The sequence below is a fragment of the Xenopus laevis genome, chromosome 4S, assembly GCF_017654675.1.
Source record: "Xenopus laevis strain J_2021 chromosome 4S, Xenopus_laevis_v10.1, whole genome shotgun sequence".
Classification (NCBI taxonomy): Eukaryota; Metazoa; Chordata; class Amphibia; order Anura; family Pipidae; genus Xenopus; species Xenopus laevis.
Window position 1 is genome coordinate 35,731,600 of NC_054378.1, and position 20,662 is coordinate 35,752,261.

Consider the following 20,662-nt stretch of genomic DNA (forward strand, 5'->3'; position numbering starts at 1 on the left):
CATAGCGGTAGTCTCAGCAGGAGAGAGAGGGTAAGTGCGCCCTCTGGGGGGCATGGCTCCTGGCAGGAGTTCAACCGGACAGTCATAGGAGCGATGTGGGGGAAGGAACTCTGCAGACTTTTTACAAAACACATCGGAAAATCCCTTGTAAGTGGAGGGCAAAGTCTTTAGTTCCGCAGTGGAGACATTCACCTTCTCGAGGGGTTTTGGCGGAAGGCAATGTTGCAGGCAAAATAAACTCCAACGAGAGATCTGCCCAGTGGACCAGTCTATGGTGGGGTTATGCAGACGTAACCATGGAAGACCCAATATTACTGGAGTAGAAGGACAGGGAATGATGAAGAATGAAAGTTTTTCTTGATGCAGCGCCCCAACTTGTACAGATAGTTCCGCCGTGAACATTGTGACGAATTCAAACTCCAGGGGTTTGTCATCTATGGCGGTAATTCGCAGGGGTGAAGACAATGGAAGCAGGGGAATCTTCATGCGTTCGGCAAAGAAGGCGTCCATGAAATTGCCATCCGCACCGGAGTCGAGGAAGGCCCTTTCGAAGATAGACTTACTTGCCAGATGAATCTGCAAAGGAAGGAGAAGTCTGCGTGAATTTTCTTGATACTTCTCCTGAGGACCTCGAGTGATGCCCCCTACATGAGAAACCTGAGACATACCTCGGGGTACAAAACTCTTGGCTTTGGCAGGACAGGCGTTGGCAAAATGGGAATGCCCACCACAGTACAAACAGAGCCCTGCCATACGTCTTCGGAGTCTTTCCTGCTCGGAGAGGCGAGCTTTTCCTACTTGCATAGGTTCCTCCAGGGGAGACGTGGACACATGAGTCACAGGGACAGCGGGTGCTTGCAGAATCGGCCTTTGAAAGCGAGGGGCCAACATGGGAGAAAATCGTCTGCTGCGCTCTCTCTCCACCTGGTGTTCTCTGAGGCGGGTGTCCACCTTAATAGATAGAGCGATCAGTCCTTCCAGGGTGTCAGGAGTCTCTCTGGAGACGAGATCATCTTTGATGCGGATGGATAGGCCTTGGTAGTATACGGCCTTGTAAGCGTCATCACACCAGGAAGTCTCCGCCATCAGTGTTCGGAAGTCTATAGCGTACTCATTGACACTGCGGCTTCCCTGCCGGAGCTGCAAGAGACGGGCAGGGGCGTTCGTGACCCGACCTGGAGCATCAAAGACTATGCGAAAAGCTTGGAGAAAGTCTTTAACATCATAAGTCACCAGGGAATTCTTCTCCCAAAGAGACGTTGCCCACTCCAGTGGCTTGCCTTCCAATCGAGACATCACATACCCCACCTTGGAACGTTCACTTGGAAACTGTGTGGGTTGGAACTCAAATTGAATTTGGCACTGTGTGGCAAATCCCCTGCAGGCTTGTGGATCCCCACTAAAGCGAAGGGGAGGTGGAATGCGAGGCTCACCTGTCGGGTAGCTTGCGTTCATAGAGGCTGCCGCCATGGGGGGATCTGAAGTAGGTGGAGCAGCGGAGGGCGCAGAAGGCACTCGAGCAAGCAGGACATCGAGTGCTTGCCCAATGCGAACCTGCTGGTTTTCGTAGTCCTCCATGCGGGATGCCAGTCCGCGGAGTGCTCGTCCGACATCAGGTGTGGCTTCCTCAGAAGGATCCATGGCCCAAGAATAATGTCAGGGAGCCGGGAGCTCCCTCCAGGGAGGTTGTCAGGATCAAGGAGGAAGCCCTCTTGAGGGAACAAGGTCGCGGTGTCCAAAGGGTTAAACGAAGAATAGTCAGGATCAGGCAAGAGTTCACAGGCAGGCAGAATACAAACAAAGTCCAAAGTCCAGGCAAAGGGTCAAGAAACAGATCAGGAACAAGATTTGGCAATAAGGCACACAGGAAACCCAGGATACACTTTAGGGAAAGTATTCCTATTCTTGGGCGCCATTCTGGCGTCTAGTTGGCGCTTTTATTTTCAAATTTGGCGCCATTCTGACGTCATTGACGCTCTTGCGCCGACGTCGACGCGCTGACGTCATCGCGCCGGCGCCGCTACCCACATGGCGGCCATGGTCGCCGCCATTTTGGGAGCGACGCCGGCAAGGAGGGACGCGCCGCCCGGAGCTCCGGGCGGCGATCGTGACAGTTAATAGGGCTTATTTACAACGACAGGCTCAATTGGAAACTTGTGCCTTTCCCTGCACTGAGTTTCATAAAACTACTTTCATTAAAGGTATTTGCATCCAAATGCACTCTTTGGGCTTCCGTATAATAATTGGAGCAACTGCATCCGATTTGCCACATTGTGCATGCGCAGTTTGGTATGTGAATGCACCCTAATATATTTCAGTGACAACAAAGTGTCTTTCAGACTCCATCAGATTTTATGTTACCAGATGCAGAAGCATCCTTCAGTTTTACCTTTCACAGATGGCAAACCTTCCATGAGTTTACACAGCAGATTTTTCTATCAATGCCATTATACTGTATTTGACCCAAGCAACTACAGGTATGTTATCCAGATCTTGGGACCTAGAGTTTTCAGGATAAGGGATTTTTCTGTAAATTGGATCTCCATACTTTAAGTCTACTAAGAAATTATTTAAACTTGAATTAAACCCAAAAGGATTGTTTTATATCCAATAAGGATCAATTATATCTTAGTTAGGATCAAGTACCAGGTACAGTTTTATTGTTACGAAATTGTATTGTATGTATTCATATTTGTATTAAAATGGAGTCTCGGGAGATGGTCTTCCCGTAATTGGGAGCCTTCTGGGTAATGAGTTTCTGGATACATCCAACTTTTACAATTTGATCAGTAGATGACATGATCCTACAAAAAGCCCCGTGTAGTTTATCTCTTAAGCATAATACAATGATACAATCATAGTAAACTGTACTATGTTCTTTTTATTAAAATTGCATTTGCTGCATTAGTAGGACATTATTGTGAGAGATCATAAAATGACCAGGCCAAAAGCACTATTCTACCAACAAACCGGAAACAGCACATGGATAACAATATTTCATATATAAATATTTAAGTATGGTGTAAAATAGTAGAAGCAATAGTTGTTTTTTGCTTTGCATTCAAGGGGGGGATCTCTTGTGGACTGGGATTGGGAATCAATTAGTCAACCACAACTATTTTTGTGAAATGTATAATATTGGTTCTTACTCAGTTAATTACTGCCCCACCGTGCAAGCCCTTTAGTCCCTTCTCCAGACATTGTTGCCATGGAGAGAGAAAGACTTATCACGGCAGCACACAAACACCGAAAGTGAGACTTCAATTAAAAATAACAGAAATCTTTCTTTAATATCACATAGAAATATATTTTTTTTATACATTGTATTAAATGGGTGACCAAAATTGAGAGGTGCACACCATATTAGAGATACTCAAATTAGAGAAAATGTTAAGGTTTTACTGCCACCAAGCTTTTTTAAATAAACCAAATAAATGTAGAGCTCATTTATTGCTATAGATGATAAATTGCACTAATGCATTAACCCATAGCAATCAATCAGAAATGCACTCAATGACAAAATATCAAAGATAATTTACATTTTCTTCCCATTACAGATAATGGTAATGTGGTAGATAATGGTAATGTGGTTAATTAAGTCTGAGCCAATATGTAGCCCCCAAGTTTTACATTTATAACATTTCCTTTTTTGCAAAACGTCATGTACTTTCGTAGTGGTGATTAAATAACCATTTTATGTCAGAGAAACTAAAGGGGAAAATTTACATAGGGTCGAATATCGAGGGTTAATTAATGTAATTCAACATATCGAAGTTGAAGGATTTAGCGCAAATAGTTTGATCAAACAAAAAATCGTTCGATCGAACGATTAAATCCTTCGAATCGTTCGATTCAAAGGATTTTAATCCATCGATCGAATGGTTTTTCTTCGACCTAAAAATTGTTAGAAAGCCTATGGGGGTGCTTATCATTAAAGATAATCACCAGATTGGAGTTTAGATCTATTTTCTTCGTACAGTTTTATCCTAGGTGAACAGTTTTTACACATAATAATCTTTTTGTTGATTCACCATAATTTGTACATATAACATCTATCCAAAAGAATACAGCTCTAAGCCCTAACCCTTCTGCATAGCTTGTCCCAATTAAAATAAAAACAAATGAATGTCATTTTTCAAATATTCTGATCTCATAAAAGAAATAATCATTACCTCAAAGCCGGTAACATTTCCTCCGATAGCTTCAACAATCCCAGAAAGCTCAAAACCAGGTACCAGTGGTGTTTTTGGAGGATTGTCAATATTTCCTTGTCGGACCATCAAATCAATGAAGTTTAGACCACTATAAATGAAGAGAGTTTGGGGAAAAAAATCAAGTTAGTGTATTATGCTTGTATTTATTTTGCTGTTTACAAATAAACTTGAAATAACAATTTTTAAACCTTCCAATCACTTGCAAGTTAGTTCAAAATGGCAAATGCTAGGAGAGTCACCAAGAGTTGTTTAGTAGTTATAGGACCCAGGGAAGAACAGTTTTTAAGGTGCCAGCTGTTTTATATAAAGCAGGACCATCCTATGCCCTATGAATTACAATTTCTAATACCCCCACCAGCCTTCAGTGGGTACTGAGAATTTTATTTCAACAAATACTGGTTGCAGGCATAAAATGTTACTGCTACTGCACCTAATACAGACTCTCACTGATCCTACCAACAACTACTCCTCTGTACAGGTGTGGCTGACACAAATGCACATTCAGTTATGGTACTAATGAAAAAAGGTCCAACAATATTTTGTATTGTATAACAATATTTGGCTTTAAAGGGCACCTATTACTGTAAAAATGCAACATGCATTTATTAGTTATGCTCCAGCGATCTATTAACCCTAATACATCCCCCATGAAGAGTATAGCAATGAACAGCAAGGCAACCCTTGTAAGGAAAATAAGGGTGTCTCTTTCTAGTTGGCAGATAAGAAAAGAGCAACAAAATGAAAATATGCATGAGAAATGGGAAATTAGAAATCTACCTCTGGCAACTCTTTTTTTTCCATATTAAATTTTATAAACCAATGTAGCTGAATACTAAACAAGCATACAATATTGAAACCTTGACAGCTAGTCAGTGAACTTCATCACATGTCTCATCAGTACAAACAATAAACACTGATGCTCAGATTTGAGTCTTGTGCATGCAGCAGGTTAAACCACTTTCCCAGTTTCTGTGCTCCTGCTCCTTAGTAGTTTAACTAAAGACTATATCCCCAACCTAATCACTTTAGAACAGGGAATATTAAGATTCATGAGCTTCTATTTATAGAAAGTTTGTTCAGATTGCTAGATGTGCTGACTGAAGGTAATTTAAGCTAAAATATAACTGTACTCATCTATTTATATCACAGTGTCTGCTTTGAAATTAAAGCTCCAAAAACTATTGATGTAAATTTCTCTAATGGAGTGTTTGAAATATAAAATAATTAGCTGATTAATGATTTTTTTTTCACAATCTCCCTTCCACATAGTTACATATGAGATAGATCAGAAACCATTGCCTGCATCTTTGAGTAGCATATTGGTGAGATTAGAGAACTTTCAATTCAGAATGAACCTTCTCAGGCATCGCATGAAGATTAATGAAGAAAGCTAATAGCAGCCGACATTTGTAAAAAGTTCCAAGGGACACTTTGCTACTGGACGAGGACATTACGGGGCAAATTCACTAAGCGCCGAAGCGCCGAACGCTAGCGTTTGGCATTTTCGTTACTGCGCAAATTCACTAACGAACGCTGGCGTAGTTTCGCTAGTGTTACTTCGCACCCTTACGCCTGGCAAAGTTTCGCTAGCGACGTAACTACGCAAATTCACTAATGCGCGCAGTGTACTGAACGCTACGTTTTACGCTAGACTTCCTTCGCCACCTCAGACCAGGCGAAGCGCAATAGAGTAGATAGGGATTGCTTCAAAAAAAGTCAAAATTGTTTCTAAGTCCCAAAAAACGCTGGCGTGTTTCTACATTATGGGTGACATGTTGCTCCAGAATTAGTTATAAAGTAACTCAACAAACAGTGAAGGTGGTCCAGGTGCACCAGCCCCAGACCCCCAGCTTCAGGGAGCGGTACAGCATTAGATAAAGAAGCAGGTCTGACCAGCACTCATATGGATCCACAAGACCAAAGATATTCAGTTAAAAAATAAATTTATTAGTAGAAAAATTTAAATATTAGCTCCACCCTGGGTGGATGGAGATGGAGCTAATATTTAAATTTTTCTACTAATAAAAAAAATTTCCTTCCCTGCCGGCGGCGATTCCAAAATGGCGGCGCCCAGGGCCGCCACGTGGGTAGCGGCGCCGGCACAATGACGCCAGCGCGTCGACGTCGGCGTAAGGACGCCAGTGACGTCACGTTGTTGCCAAATTCAAATATTTAAACGCCACCAAGACGCCTGAATGGCGCCCAAGTATAGGATCCATTTCCTACATGTTTCCTGGGTTTCCTGTGAACTATTAAGATATTACCTTGCTTCTGATCGTTGCCTGACCCCTTTGGACTTCGCTTGGTATTCTGCCTGCCTTTTGAACTCTTGCTTGGACTTTGATAAACCGTTTGATTACCCTTTGGATACCGCGACCTTGATTCCACAGTGGGCTTCCTCCTTGATCCAGACTACCTCCCTGGAGGGAGCTCCCGGCTCCCTGACAGTTTGTCAGGTAAGTAAGATAAAGGGAAATTTCAAATTTAAAATTCTGCTAAAAATGAAAAAATCACTATAGATTCTAGGTACTTGGAAATATATGTTATGCACATCTACATTCATACAAGCATTTGGCATTATTTGCAGGCAATTCACAGAAAGCCTTATGGTGTGTGAAGAAGAAATGTCAACATCCCCAACCAGTAGAAGTGACGGCAGGTTGAATGCTAGAAAAAGCTAATTTAATTCAAACACATTTGTTACTTAGGATTGCCTAAGGTTATACAACATACTGGATACGTGTGCAGTGGGTGCTGTGGAAATCTACAATAATGAATCAGCATGGAATTCGATACTACCACAATCAGATACAAAAAGCATCAATTTACTGAAAAACTATGAAAAACATTCAATATTGTTTCCTAGTACACCCCTATCACTTATGCACCCCTATCACTTAATAATTAGTGCAAAAGTTTGAGGGCTCATTTTTTCACTCTGTGGTTCCTTCAGATGGTTGCAAAGTGACAATCTCAATAACTACGAGTTCTAGGAGCATGGTTATATCCAGGAACACAGTGATGGCAAAATTTGTTTTTAAATCATTATTTAAGAGCAACGTATGCAACAAAAAAATAGTGGAATAGTTTTACAGGCTGCACTTCAAAAGATAAATGACAGCATGAAGAGATGAGAATGTCTACCCCCCCCCCATGTGTGGCCAATGGAGCTCGAGGAAAGAGAAAAAAGAGGTCACCATAACAGTTTTTAACACAGACATTTTGGCAGCTCTTTATACCAGAATTTTACATTGGGCACAATGTAACCAAAATTTGATAAAGAGGCCCAAATAACACAGAAACCCTAATATACCCATTACAGTTACCTGTTTCTTCAAAAAGTATGAATAAATGTAATTTTCTATGCTGAAATCCAGCTGTGTAACAGTTTTTCTCTTTCTGCATCATTTGAAATTCTGGCAGAGGAGGAGGGACTAAACACTGATGTTACAAATTGTAACAACTTCTCCACAGCTTACAGACAGCATGCAGGAACTACATAACCTACAATGCATTGCACTGTGATATTCCTTTCCTTATTGAAATCATGTTTGCAGGGAATTGTGGGGTTTGGAGGATGCAGGCTGAGGACTGCTGGCTGTTGATACAAAGTAACAGTAGTCAGCCAGCTCAGCAAAGTAGTCAGAAAGATCAGCAGAAGAGCAGAGGGCTATGCTTATGGAACTGTCAGAAACCATTAAAAATCATGAAAAGTCTACATATTTTTGGATTGATTATTGCAAAGTTGCTTCAGATTATGTTTACTTTTCAAAAAGCTTAAATTATGTTTTTGTGGAGTTTCCCTTTAATATGCAGGCCCCTCCCCATAATTCTCATTTCTTTTCTTATTTATAGTCATAAAAGGGAGCTGTTAGTCTCCTCAGCTGAGCTAAAAGGAAATATTTATTCTGAGTTTTCGTCAGGCCACAAGAATTTAGCGACCATGCTATATTTCGGAAACCAGTTATTATTTGATTTAGTTATTTGCCTGTAAGTAATTTTCCACTACCTGACATGATCATATGAAAACTAAAAGAATTCTGCAATGTTGATAGCAACATGGAAACTCAGTGGAGGAGGAAACACTAAGCACCAAGCAAACTTTTCAGAAGTTTAAACAGTTACGGTTGGGTGAAACGGTGATTGAAAACCATTGTTGTGTAAAGAATAGTTAGAAAAAAAATCTGCCACGGAATTTAATGAAAGTTTATAGCATACATCAGAGATTGACAAACTGCAGGCTTCCGGATATTGTTTGGTTGTGGAAGTTGTAGTTCAACAATATTGCCACATCCTTGTACATGTATATGCTCTACTGTTGAAACAACAAATACCCTAATTTTTGCAACTGACAGTGGAAATGTGACACAAAATACTTAAAATCCTTCCCACGGAATGTGTAGCATGAGCGAAGTGAGAGATCAGGAGGTGAGAGTAGGAAGATAAAAAAAAAAACATAGCAAACTTGTTATAACAGTAGAATCTCACAGATCTTAATGTATCAAATGTGAATATATCAGTGTTGCATAACTAGCTGCATCATCCATAGGTCAGAGGATATAATAACTCAATCAATGTTACATATAAATAGTTGCACATGAACTAAAAACTAATCTCACTGTCACCTTCAGTCATGAAAGTTCATCTTCAAAACAGTGTTTAATATAAGTAGATAATTTAGCAAATAAAACAAGATAACTACAGTACTCATGTTGACATATGCTATTAAAGGAGAACTAAAGGGTTGTTCACCTTTAAATTAACGTTTAGTATGATGTAGGGAGTAAAAGTTAACGTAAAAGGTGACCACCCGTTTAAAGAAGTAAGGTAGAAAGAGTGTACATTATGTTTTGTGCTTCTGCACCAACCCAAGGCAACCAATCTTTAGCAGTAAAGATCTGAGTAAAGATCTGAGACTCCAAAGATTTCCCAGCAGCTCCCCATATTCTTTTCTGCTGATTTACTGCACATGCTCTGTGCTGCTGTCACTTACTGAGCTTAGGGACTGATGCACAATGTCCTGAATATATATAATATAAATGTCACAATATTGGGCTGATTCGTAAATAATTCAAATTATTTGTACGACAACTCCAAAACCAGCACAATTTGGGCCTTATTTAACAAAATTCTAATTTTTCTGACTATTTTAATTAAAACTAGAATCAACCAAACTAGAATTCACCATTGGAGCTTATTTATTATTTAAAAAGCATGATTTAGTCGGATCAGGGACAAATCCGAAAAAAAATCAAGCGAAAATCCAATTTTTTTTTTTCAGTTTTTACCCAAATCAATCTTTTTTTTGGTCTTTTTCCCGAAAAGCTCGGATTCTTGCCAGAAAAGTTAGAAATAGTTGGATTTTCAGGCTAATTCCAGCACAGACCACAGAAACTTCTAAATAGGATAGGGACCTATGCCATTGACTTATACACAACATCGCAGGTCTGAGATGGCGGATTTTTGGATTTGGTTCGGTCTATAATAAATCTTGAAAAATGTGAGTTTTTAAAAAACAAAATACGAAAAAATTTTTGCCCCAAAAAGCCAGACTAGATAAATTCTTAGTTTAGTAAATAACCCCCTAAGTGTCAGAATTTAATAATCATCCCTGTAGCATCAGCTTGTACGTGTTAGTGACACTCCTAACGAAATCTAAGATAGGAAACTCCTGTGACAACATTAAAGTCCTGGATTATTACTACTATAGAGAGGCTGAACAGTTAGGCTAGTTCAGTAAGTTCATTAAATATGTCATTAATTTTAAGGTTTAGTTACTTTACTTTCCGCAGGTACAGTATTCAACTATTGGTATGGTATTACTATTTCTATTCAACTGTAGCTAATCTTACTATAGGATCGTGACATATACTAATACTTTTCGATGTTACTTACACTGTCTAGGCCTATGTCTATACACAAAAAAAAAAAAATTGACAAATTGATCAATAAAACTTGAATTACAAAAAAACCCAGTATATAATATTAACCAAACACAGATAGAAGTAACAGCTCATTATTCTCTTGGGGGAGGCAGTATCCAAGATACAAGTTCACTTGCTCTAAAGTATAAGTTTAGTCAAGTTGCACTCACCAACCCTCATTGAAAAGGGTACATAGTCAGTTAACTTACAATCAAACCCAGATTTTACATTTTGAAGAAGTCAAAAAGAAAACCTCTGTAGAAGGGCCAGATGTAAAACTACCATGGACCTCCATACCTATGGCAAGCATGTAAGTCTACTGTAGGTCTAATGTACCATAAAGGTCTACTGTACTACAGGTATGAGACCTGTTATCCAGAATGCTTGGGACCTGGGATTTTCCAGATAACGTATCTTTCTGTAATTTGGATCTTCATACCTTAAGTCTACTATAAAATCATGTAAATATAAAATAAACCTAATAGGCTGGTTTTGTTTCCAATAAGGATCAATTATATTTTAGTTGGGGTTAATTACAAGGTACTTTTTATTATTATTATATAATATTTTTATTATTACAAAGAAAATTATTTGACTGGATTATTTGATTATAAAGGAGTCTATGGGAGAAAGCCTTTCCGTAATCCGGATCTTTCTGGAAAATGGGTTCCTGGATAATGGCTCCCAAACCAGTATAACAAGTTAGTGTATAAATATAAAGGGATATTTAGTCTGACACTAACATGCAATTTCTTTGCCCAAAAGTAATCTCATGCAGTAGTTTTTTTTGTAATCATTTTGTACGTTTTTGTCCTGATGGCAACACTAGAAAAGTTTTACCTATGGGCACAAAAAGCCCCCATTTTGTCCAAATTTTATTAAAACTGTCAATACTAAAATCTGATTCTACTAGAATTATTTGTATTTGTGTATTCATTTCTATAATCTGCTGTAATTGTGGCCCATCCACCATAGTGTGAACAGGCATTCGGCAGTAATTGAATGGATTGCATTTGTTTTCTAACTGGTAGGATTCAATTTTATAACAGCTGCTCAGCATTGAAATTGGACTAATGTCTCTGTATTTAGCAGCAAGATTAAATTTATAGGTGCTAGTAAATACAACAAACCCTTAAAGATAATTGTTTAATTTTACAGAAACTCTAACCACTGCTACGGTAAGAAAATCTAATGCTACATTACAGACAATAAGAACACTTCATTGCTTTTTGGGATGTATTAAGTATTTTTTTTTTATTATTATTGAGATTCCAAATATTCCACTAGAGATTTGACAATATGCAAAACAAATGTTGTACAAAACATCAGGGGAAATTCTTCTCTATGACGGTTATAATTATAATATATTTGCATCTAATCAAAGGGGGAGCTTTTCAAGTATACAGTATCAGCAGTCCACTAAGATCTCACATTTATATTGCCTATCACAAATATATTTTTAATGCATTGTGTTTCGGGTGGCTAAAGGGAGCGTTTCAGATCACTACACGGGAGAAGTCTAGCCATTAAAATTACTTTTGTCAATTACATGTAATTGTGCATTATAAATCCTAATGCCAAAATAAGGGGAAAGAGGCAACAGGAAGTATTTTTGTTAACCTCCCCCACAAAAGATTAAGGGGTGCTGTTGAAGGGTTTTGGATGTATTTGAGTTATAAAAGTTATTTTAATATTTAGATTTTACTCAGACCAGCTGTGGGGCCTAGTGGGCTTTTTGTCAATATACATCTGTCTGAAGTTAATGTCCCTGTCCTTATTTAAGTTATAAGGTTGGAGTTTATTATCACCAAAACATTCGTTCATCCTAGCCCAACGTTGGGAAAATAGGGAGGGAAAGAGTTATCTACGTCTCACTTTCTCTTCACAAGTTGACTAAACAGTGTCTTTACAAACACCATCAGTTAAAATTCTTTATAACCCTACACCAGAGCTGTCCAATGGGTGGCCTACACCAGAGCTGTCCAATGGGAGCCAGATCCCCCTTGTGTTAGCGCCACATGACTGCTTTTCCTTAAAGATATCGGTACTGAGATTAACTGACTCCTGCATTGTTTACACCTCAAATTCAAACTGTAAAATCCTGCATTGTTCACACCGGTAATCTTCCAGCATTGTTCACAACCCTAAAACCCAGTACTGTCCACACCTCAGACCCAGACTGAAACTGCCCACATTGTTCACCTATTCACATCTCAGAGAAACTGCTGAAAGGTCACCAACATTTTGTCACTGTTTGTAGCACAGTATGAACTGTTCATCTTAGAGTGGTCCTGATAGTTTTCTGTGTTATATCCTGCCTTCCTCATGCTCCCTGTATGTGTCATACTCTGCCTGCCCTGTGCTCCCTCTGTGTGCCATACTCTACCTGCCCTATACTCCCTGTGTCTGCTATACTCTTGTGTGACATGCTTTGCCTTCCCTATGCTCCCTGTGTGTGCCATACTCTGTCTCCCCTACACTACCCTTGGGACACGAGCCTAGTAAGGTTTGTTAGCATTTGGAAATTGTTGTCAGGGGCCCCTAAGGTATTTAATCATGTACTGGGGGTGCATTGCTATCCACTGGGGAGGAGGAGGCATATGGATTTAAGTGTATGTTTTAATATGACTTACATTTTTCACATATGAGTGATATCCCTTCAATGAGCACAAACCATTTGGTTTTTAGGTGTGCTACACCATTAACGTGGCCTTAAAAGTTCTTGCTATTACATGGGTGTGGTTTAAGGTGGATGTGGTTTAAATTAGAGAGTGGTCAACACTGGCTTCCATTATCGGTGTTCCTCCACGTAGGCCAGAAAAATGCTGGTCCTTGGCACCACAGAAGTTAAACAGCACTGATCTACACCATCACCATCTCTCCAGTATGCAGTATGGGGTGTGTAAGGGCATTGTCCCACTCAGCTGTAGGAAATCCAGAGGCCTGTTGTCACAACCGGCACCCAATACCAGAACAAGTGCCAAGCACCCTGGTCTCGGCTCAGCTTCACCAGTAGTGTGACCACCGTTGGGCTTCGGGGGGGAGCCCTCAGCTTACTTGGGTGCCACCTGGACTTAACGAAAGGTGGAAGGCTGGCAAAGGGGCATGGCTGTTAGTCTTTTGGGCCGAAGGTCACGGTACAAATGGAGCAGGCAAGAGAATCGTCAGACAGGCTGGGTCGAGGCAGGCAGATATCAAGAATCGTCAGGCAGGCAAGGGTCAAACCGGGTTGTCAATCAAGGGGTTAAGCAGGAAGAGTTGTCGTAGGCAGGCACGGGTCAGGATACAGAATGCAGAATGGTTAGGAACAGGCTGGGTCAAACACGGGTAATCAAACAGACGACATACGGAACAGATCGGATGCACAAGGCTCAAGAAACCACTAGAAACAAGTTCTATCACGGGCACTGGCTGGGGGTCAGAATGGGCCTTAAATACACAAAATTTTCGCGCCAAAACGTAATCATGCCAGCACGCCTGTACCTTTAAGAGGCGCGCCGCGCGCGCCCTAGAAATCAAGATGGCGCTGGATCTGGCGCCAAGGAACCACGTGGCGGGCGACCCCGCCGCACAGGTAATATTATTACACCTGTTGGTCTATTATACCCCAGGCACAGAAAATCTCAAAACAGTACTCTCTATGGAGGAGTATTAAAAATATACTATACTATACTTTCCTTTGCAAGGTTCAGGGGAGGTATAGTGAGGTTTTCCAAGACTAGTAAGTGTAGCTGCAGCCATTGAGCAAACCTTCAAGGCAGCTTAAAATAAAAGTGTAGGGGGGGGAGATGATTCATTGGTTTCATTAGAAAGTCACTTAATTAATCGAATTATCCTTCATCTGCAATGGAGTTGACGTTTTTGGATAATGCACACATATGGTGGCATCATCAAATATTAAATAAATCCCAATGACTTAACAGTGGACAAAGGTGAAATAAAAAGAAGCCAAATGAAAGGAAAAAAATGCATTCTGTTTTATCCACTAATCCCTCAACACGCAAGCGGCAAGAAGTACAGGACAAAACAGAAGGCACACAGTGTGATATTTAAATAAATTGATTTACATGTTGTTGAACATCTGCCCAGAAAACGTATTAGGCTGTGGCTAGGAATAGCCGTAATATAAAAAAGGGGAACAATATTATGCATTTCTGGTGAAATAAGCATATAGCATATGAAACAATATAAACATTCTGTGTGTGGGGGGCTGTATTTTTGATATTAAAAAAAGAGAAAAAAAGCTCACAGGGCTTTTGCCCATAATATTTATTACTAAGTAATATTTATATTGATGAACCTAATCATGACACAGCATCAGTCCTTTGTCTATGAGCTTTGTTGTTTAGGCTGTTTAAATATAATTATGTCAACCGTGTCTATCTAGTTAAGCTTCTCAAATATCTAGCTTTTTACTTGGCATGGTTCCATCAGGTCTGAGGAAGAGTTTTTAAGAATATATTATATATTATTATTATTATTATTATTATATATTAAGACCCTACTGGCCTTCATGCTGGGCACCACCACAAAGTCATTCTAGGGTACCTATTGGGACCAGACCCAAAGTTTGCACTACAGTTTAATGCCTAAGTTATGTCAAGAAAACAGAAAACAAAAGTTTGTGTAGCTACACATCACAGTATACTTTATAACTAGCATATGAATGAGGGCAGGATAGACTGGGGGTGCCAACATTGAAAATAAATGTACTGTATGCACTCTGTGGAACTCAATCTTCAAAATCTACAAGAGAAGGTTTCATAAACAATTCTTTAAACAATATTCTAAACCCACATTTCTCAGACGCGTCCCTGTTATTCATATAGCACCGACATATTCTTCAGGGCTTTACAGAGAATATACAATCATCAATCATAATATCCTATCCCCCTTAAAAATATTAACCCCTTCTCTACACCAGAGACCAACACCCACTTCATTCGTCTTTGTTTACCATAGTGACAGCTAAGTGCTTAGTCTCAGCATAGGTAGGGAACGACTGCCAAGGCAGGGATTTGCCTGATTGTTAAACCGTTAAGTGGCAGGGTTCAGCCAATGGACAGCACAGGGGTTGCCAAGCAAGGATAACCATTTATGTTACAATTGAAGGGACTGATGAAAAGAAAGACTTTGAGTTAGTTAACCCATTCATCAGGCACTATGCAAGTTAGACAAACTACATCCATTCGCACATAAACTCCTTCTTACTCCTTCCTTGATGTTCCTTATTCTACATAGTTCATGGTCAACCATTCTCTTGATACCCCTTATCTGCATAATTTATATCCCACTCATTCCCTGGCAGGTACAGGGCATTCCACCACAATTTCCTTTTTTCTCCCTAATTCATAGCCTGCTAAACATCTGACATTGCTTACTCACCCCAATTTATAGTTTATTCTCAGTCTTTTGATGTCCCTTACCACCCTCTCCCCTTTTAGAAGGTACAGCCTGCTCAACAATCGATGTTCTTTTTCCCCCATAGCAGATACTATACTCACAGCTCCACCCTGATGTTACTTGGGCTCCTTATTTAATAGCTCACTCTCGCTTATCCTCCCTATCTAATAGCTTAGGCCTCCCCCAATACCCCTGTCCCTGACAATTTTATATCCTATATTAAATATCTCCTCCTAGCTTAATGTCCCACTAATTCCCTGAGGTCCCTTAGTTTTCCTAATTTATAACTCACTCCTCTCTAGGGTTGCTACCTTTGCTGATGGCAAAACCTGAACACGGGGGGCGGGCAGATAGCATTGGGGGTGGGGCAGTGATGTAGGAACAGGCATGATGACATCAGAGATAAGCACAATGATGTTGGTTGACTTATGACACCGGGGCGAGGCTATTCACTTAGGTGCAACTGGCTGGATTTCTATTCAGTTTTCACAATGTTCAAAACCCTATCTCTAGCTATATTCTGCTTGATGAGTAAACCCAATCCTTTAATTACAGGCATGAGATCTATTATACAGAAATCAATTATCCAGAAAGCTCTGAAATACAAGCAATGCTAATTTAGAAATAAACATTTGATTGATTTGCTTTTTTTTTGTATCTGTAGTAATAAGAAATTAACTGCACTTGATAGTAACTAAGTCAAGTTGAGGCGAGTATCTTAGTATTTAAATGTTTTTTTTATGTATCGGCCAGATTATTGTTCGGGTTTCATAAGGCTGAAAACAGAGCAGAAAGTTCAGACCAGAACAGGCCTTACAAAAACGGAGCAGGTGGCAACCCTACTCCTCCCTGATTTGCCTCATCCTGACTCCTTTATCTGCCCCATTAATTCCCTGCTGTTCCTTTTCCTCCCTAATGTACAGTCTACTCCAGCCCAGGTGGCCCTTATCCTGCCCAGCCTCGTTCTGGCACAGAGGGCATCAGCCTGACTAATCCAAACCCTACCCAATAGGGCCCTGCCATGCATTAACACTTTCACTACCAGGCAAAGTAACAAGGGCCACTGTATCTGTGACGGTAAATATGGGGTACCAGGCTTTGACTCGGATCTTCAGCTCTCCCTCCTGTGCTTCAGGCATCACTTTCCGGGCCACCCGCAGCTTGTTGAGCCCACCAAAGCCGGAGAGTAACACGGCTCTCATGTCTCTGCCATCCCCGGCTCCTCCTCCCTCCGCCGCCTCCTTCCCCAGTTCTTTCTCTATCATTTGCTCCGTCTCCTCTGCTTTCTCTGGCCGCTCCTTGGCCATGATGGTCACGGGTAATGGCTCCAGTTGAACGGGATGCTGCTCGGGCTGAGCTGCGACTACAGGCGCTGGTCCTTGATTTTACCGTAATGCGCGCTCTAGCTGCGCGTTGCCCTTCTCCGCCTCACAGCGCCCCGAGCACAGCTGCGCGCACACTCCGAGTAATGCGCCCAAAGAGGAGAGTGGATGCCGTGGAACCTGTGACTTAATAATCGGCAGTTTGATGGATATTGGTTAAAGAGGGACACTGGCAGCCGGAGCTGGAGGGTGTCACCTAATTAAATATTCATCAAATACAAGTCATGTGACTACTGCGAGGGTGCAATCATGTTGTACTTTGTGTGACTATCTCATTTCCAGTATCTGCACTTGCTTCCCAAAACTGATGTTTGCATATAATGAAATAAAACATACATCCAAGAACATTTTCAAATGTACAGGCATAGAAGTGTAAATACTCAAATAACATAATGTAATTGATTTAGTTTTCATGAATTATGGTGATGGGGTAAAAGTATTTTTATTCAGGTCACTATTAGCGATGGGCGAAACTGTCCTGTTTCGCCGAAAAATTCGCGGAACTCAGAAAAAAATTGCGACACAGCAAAAGTCACAAAACGCATTGAAGTCAGAGTGGGCGTCAAAATAATTTTATATGCGTGAGACTTTTGTCCAAATGCATCAAAGTCAATGGGGCAAATTTACTAAAGGGCGAAGTGACTAATGCTGGCGAAAATTTGCCAGCATGACATAATTTCGTTACTTTGTTGATTTACTAACGGGCGCAGGCGTAACTTCACTAGCGAAAGAGGCTGGTGCTCATTCACACTCAATTGTTAGTCGAAGTTGCGCTCTGGCGAAGGGATGGAACTGCACAAATTCACTAAGATGCCGATTTTACTGAACGTCAGACTTGCCTACGCCACCTCAGACCAGGCGAAGTGCAATAGAGTAGATAGGAGTTCCTCAAAATTTTGTTGAAAATTTTTCTAAGTCGCAAAAAACGCTGGCGTCTTTTCCTGTTTTCAGGGGGATAGGCTGCAAAAGAGCGTAAATTTGTTCTGGGGTAACCGGCTTCTCCCCCTACATTTCCTAACATATGGAACACAAACTATACACTGGGCTCATGTGTAGGGCAATATAACAACTCTATTTTCTTTTATTAAGGTTCCCTGGACTTGTGTAATTTAATGTATTTGCCTCAACATATACGTCCATTCAACTTTAACTTCCCGCCGTATGCAAATTAGTCAACGCTAGCGAAACTTCGCTCTGCTTGCCAAATTAACACTAGTGCAACTTCGCCACCGTTCGGCGCACTGGACGTAACTTCGCATGTTAGTGAATTAGCGTTGTCTAAACGAATTTTCGCCTGGCCAAGTGTTGCACTGCCTGCGAAGCCGTCACTGGCGAATTTTCGATGCTTAGTATATTTGCCCCTATGGGTGTCTGAATACAATTTTTTCTTGTCTCAGCTAATTTTTCCACTGCAAATTTTCGCAGCAGTTTCGCAAAAGCATTCGTGGGCGTCGAAGTGTGGAAATTCCATGCCTGGTGAATAAATTTGACCCATAGCTAGTCACGATGCATTGTGTGTGTATCACAGTTTGGTTGCTGTAGCACTTCCCATCTGTATAGTGCTACTTAGCCAGTGTGCGCTCAGGAAAGTTACTAGGGACATCAAGCACAGAAGCTGTTTTGTGGCTAATGCTATTGATCTAGTTGGGTAAAAAAATGTAACGCCTCAAAATGCTTGGGTGTCCTCCTCAAGCAGCTTTGGGGGTACAGTCACTAACAAACCTCACGAAGCACGTGTAAACGAGACATATAGGATATGCAAAAATACAAATTGCTGATTTTACTTGGGGTTAGCCACCTATGTAATTATTCATTGGAGAAGATCAGACTGGAAATATGGACCATCAGCAAAGAGCACAGGTTGTGGCATGCAGCTAACAGTCAGCAGTGCCAGGCCAAGTGGGCCAGGCGCCCTAGGCAACCCGGCCCACTATGTCTCCCCCCACCGTTGACAAATGCGCAGACAAGTGCAAGCGCTGAGGAATCGTGAGTGCACATGGGTGATAGAGCGCGCATGTGCGGAGGAAGCACAAGTGCGCATGCGCTTAATATCGCATAATCGCATTCCATAAGAATTGCTGCCACAGCTCTGGAAAAAACGGTCCGAACTAACGTTTCGGCTAGCACTCTAGTCTTTCTCACTTTGAGAAAGGCTAGAGTGCTAGCTGAAACGTTAGTTCTTATTTTTGACTAATAAAAACAGTTATTTCTTGGTAAGACCTGCGAGTGCGAGCCTCCTTCTGATAGATAGATAGATAGATAGATAGATAGATAGATAGATAGATAGATAGATAGATAGATAGATAGATAGATAGATAGATAGATTAGATAGATAGACAGGTTTCCGTTATTTGGAAACCTGTTATCCAGAAAGTTCTGAATTACGGAATTAGCAAAACTAGAAGCTGCAGATACATGGTTTTGTAAGCTTCAAAATAATTTTGTTGTACAGCAATTTATTCTTGAGAAGTCTTTTTGAAAAAAAGTGCAAAGGTGTCCATAACTGTATAATAAGATTAAAAAAAACATTATAAAGAATTTGATATGCAACAAAGTAAACAATTTCTTTTCAGAGCATTGTTTCTAGAAGGTGGTTTGCATTCACATTCTGGCATTCAAACTGTAAGAAAAAGAATCTCAGTGTATTTGTTCATACTTGAGTACCATGCAGTAATGTAAGCAATGCCATCTCTGAATAAAGTTCTTTGTCTTACAGAATCGTTCCTGTACACATCTCAAAAAGTCTCTTTGTCTAAAATTCTAATGTTTTCTATAAGAACGTGACATCCCGTGTTATCAGTGGGGAGAGGGACTATGGGTGGGAAATTGGTATGAAAAATATGCAAACTTAAGTAAAGGGTAAGTACAACATACAGAAAAGAGAAAGAGATTTAATTGAATCTAACCCTTCAACAGACATTTTTCAGTTGGCTGACTATTTTGGGCATGCAAATGCTTAGCATATTAATTAAGAGCTTGTAAAAAAAGCACTACTATCTGGCCAGCTCTCAGACTAACCTACACTCTAACCAGATATGTAGTTGTTTATGGGGAATGTTCTGCTGTTTTTTCGCCAGGTGTTAATCTGTTCATTAATCATGATGTGTAATTAGTGTGACACTGTAGATGCATGACCCATGCTTTATATTGCTGTTTATGTGACTTACCTGCTCTACAACTATGAGTGATTGCACATTCCCCCCAGCTCATGAAATGACTGTGTTCTCAAAAAAGGCTTGTCTGTAAAAATCCATAAATGTGCAACTTTTCTATTCTACTCATGGAATATATGTATTTGGAAGTTACAGAAGATATTGATACACTTAGGGGCAGATTTATCAAAGGTCAAAGTGAAAATTCGATTTAAAAAATTTGAATTTCAAGCTAATTTATGTGTACTTAGTCTAGGGAATAGTCCAAATTGCCTTTTTTGAAAAAAGATCTAAAAATCAAATATCGAAATATATCATGTACTGTCAATCATTCTCCATTTAAAACCTGCCGAATTGCTGTTTTAGCCTATGGGGGACCTCCTAGAATCTATTTGGAGTCAATTGGTGAAAAATCAAAGTTGGAAAAACTTTGATTCGTAATGATTCGAATGTGCTATTACTTCAATTCTTGCAATTCGAATTCGGACAAATACGTACTTTTCACCTGCAAAAAAAAAACTTAGATTTTTTTATAATAAATTTCAGTTGGTCTTTTTTTATTTGAATTTCGAAGTTTTTCAAAGTTG

At 40.3% G+C, this 20,662-nt stretch overlaps 1 protein-coding gene across 1 annotated transcript in view; it reads right to left on the reverse strand.

Annotated features, from left to right (window-relative positions):
• vat1l.S (vesicle amine transport 1-like S homeolog) overlaps positions 1-17,094 on the reverse strand; it is a 51,167-nt gene extending 34,073 nt beyond the window's left edge. Inside the window, exons 1-2 of the mRNA XM_018260474.2 lie at positions 16,634-17,094; positions 4,173-4,302 (exon numbers count right to left, since the gene is read on the reverse strand). Coding sequence (XP_018115963.1) covers positions 4,173-4,302; positions 16,634-16,848 — 345 coding nt within the window. The 5' untranslated portion in view covers positions 16,849-17,094. The remainder of the gene's footprint in view (positions 1-4,172; positions 4,303-16,633) is intronic.
• Between the last annotated feature and the right edge of the window lie 3,568 nt (positions 17,095-20,662).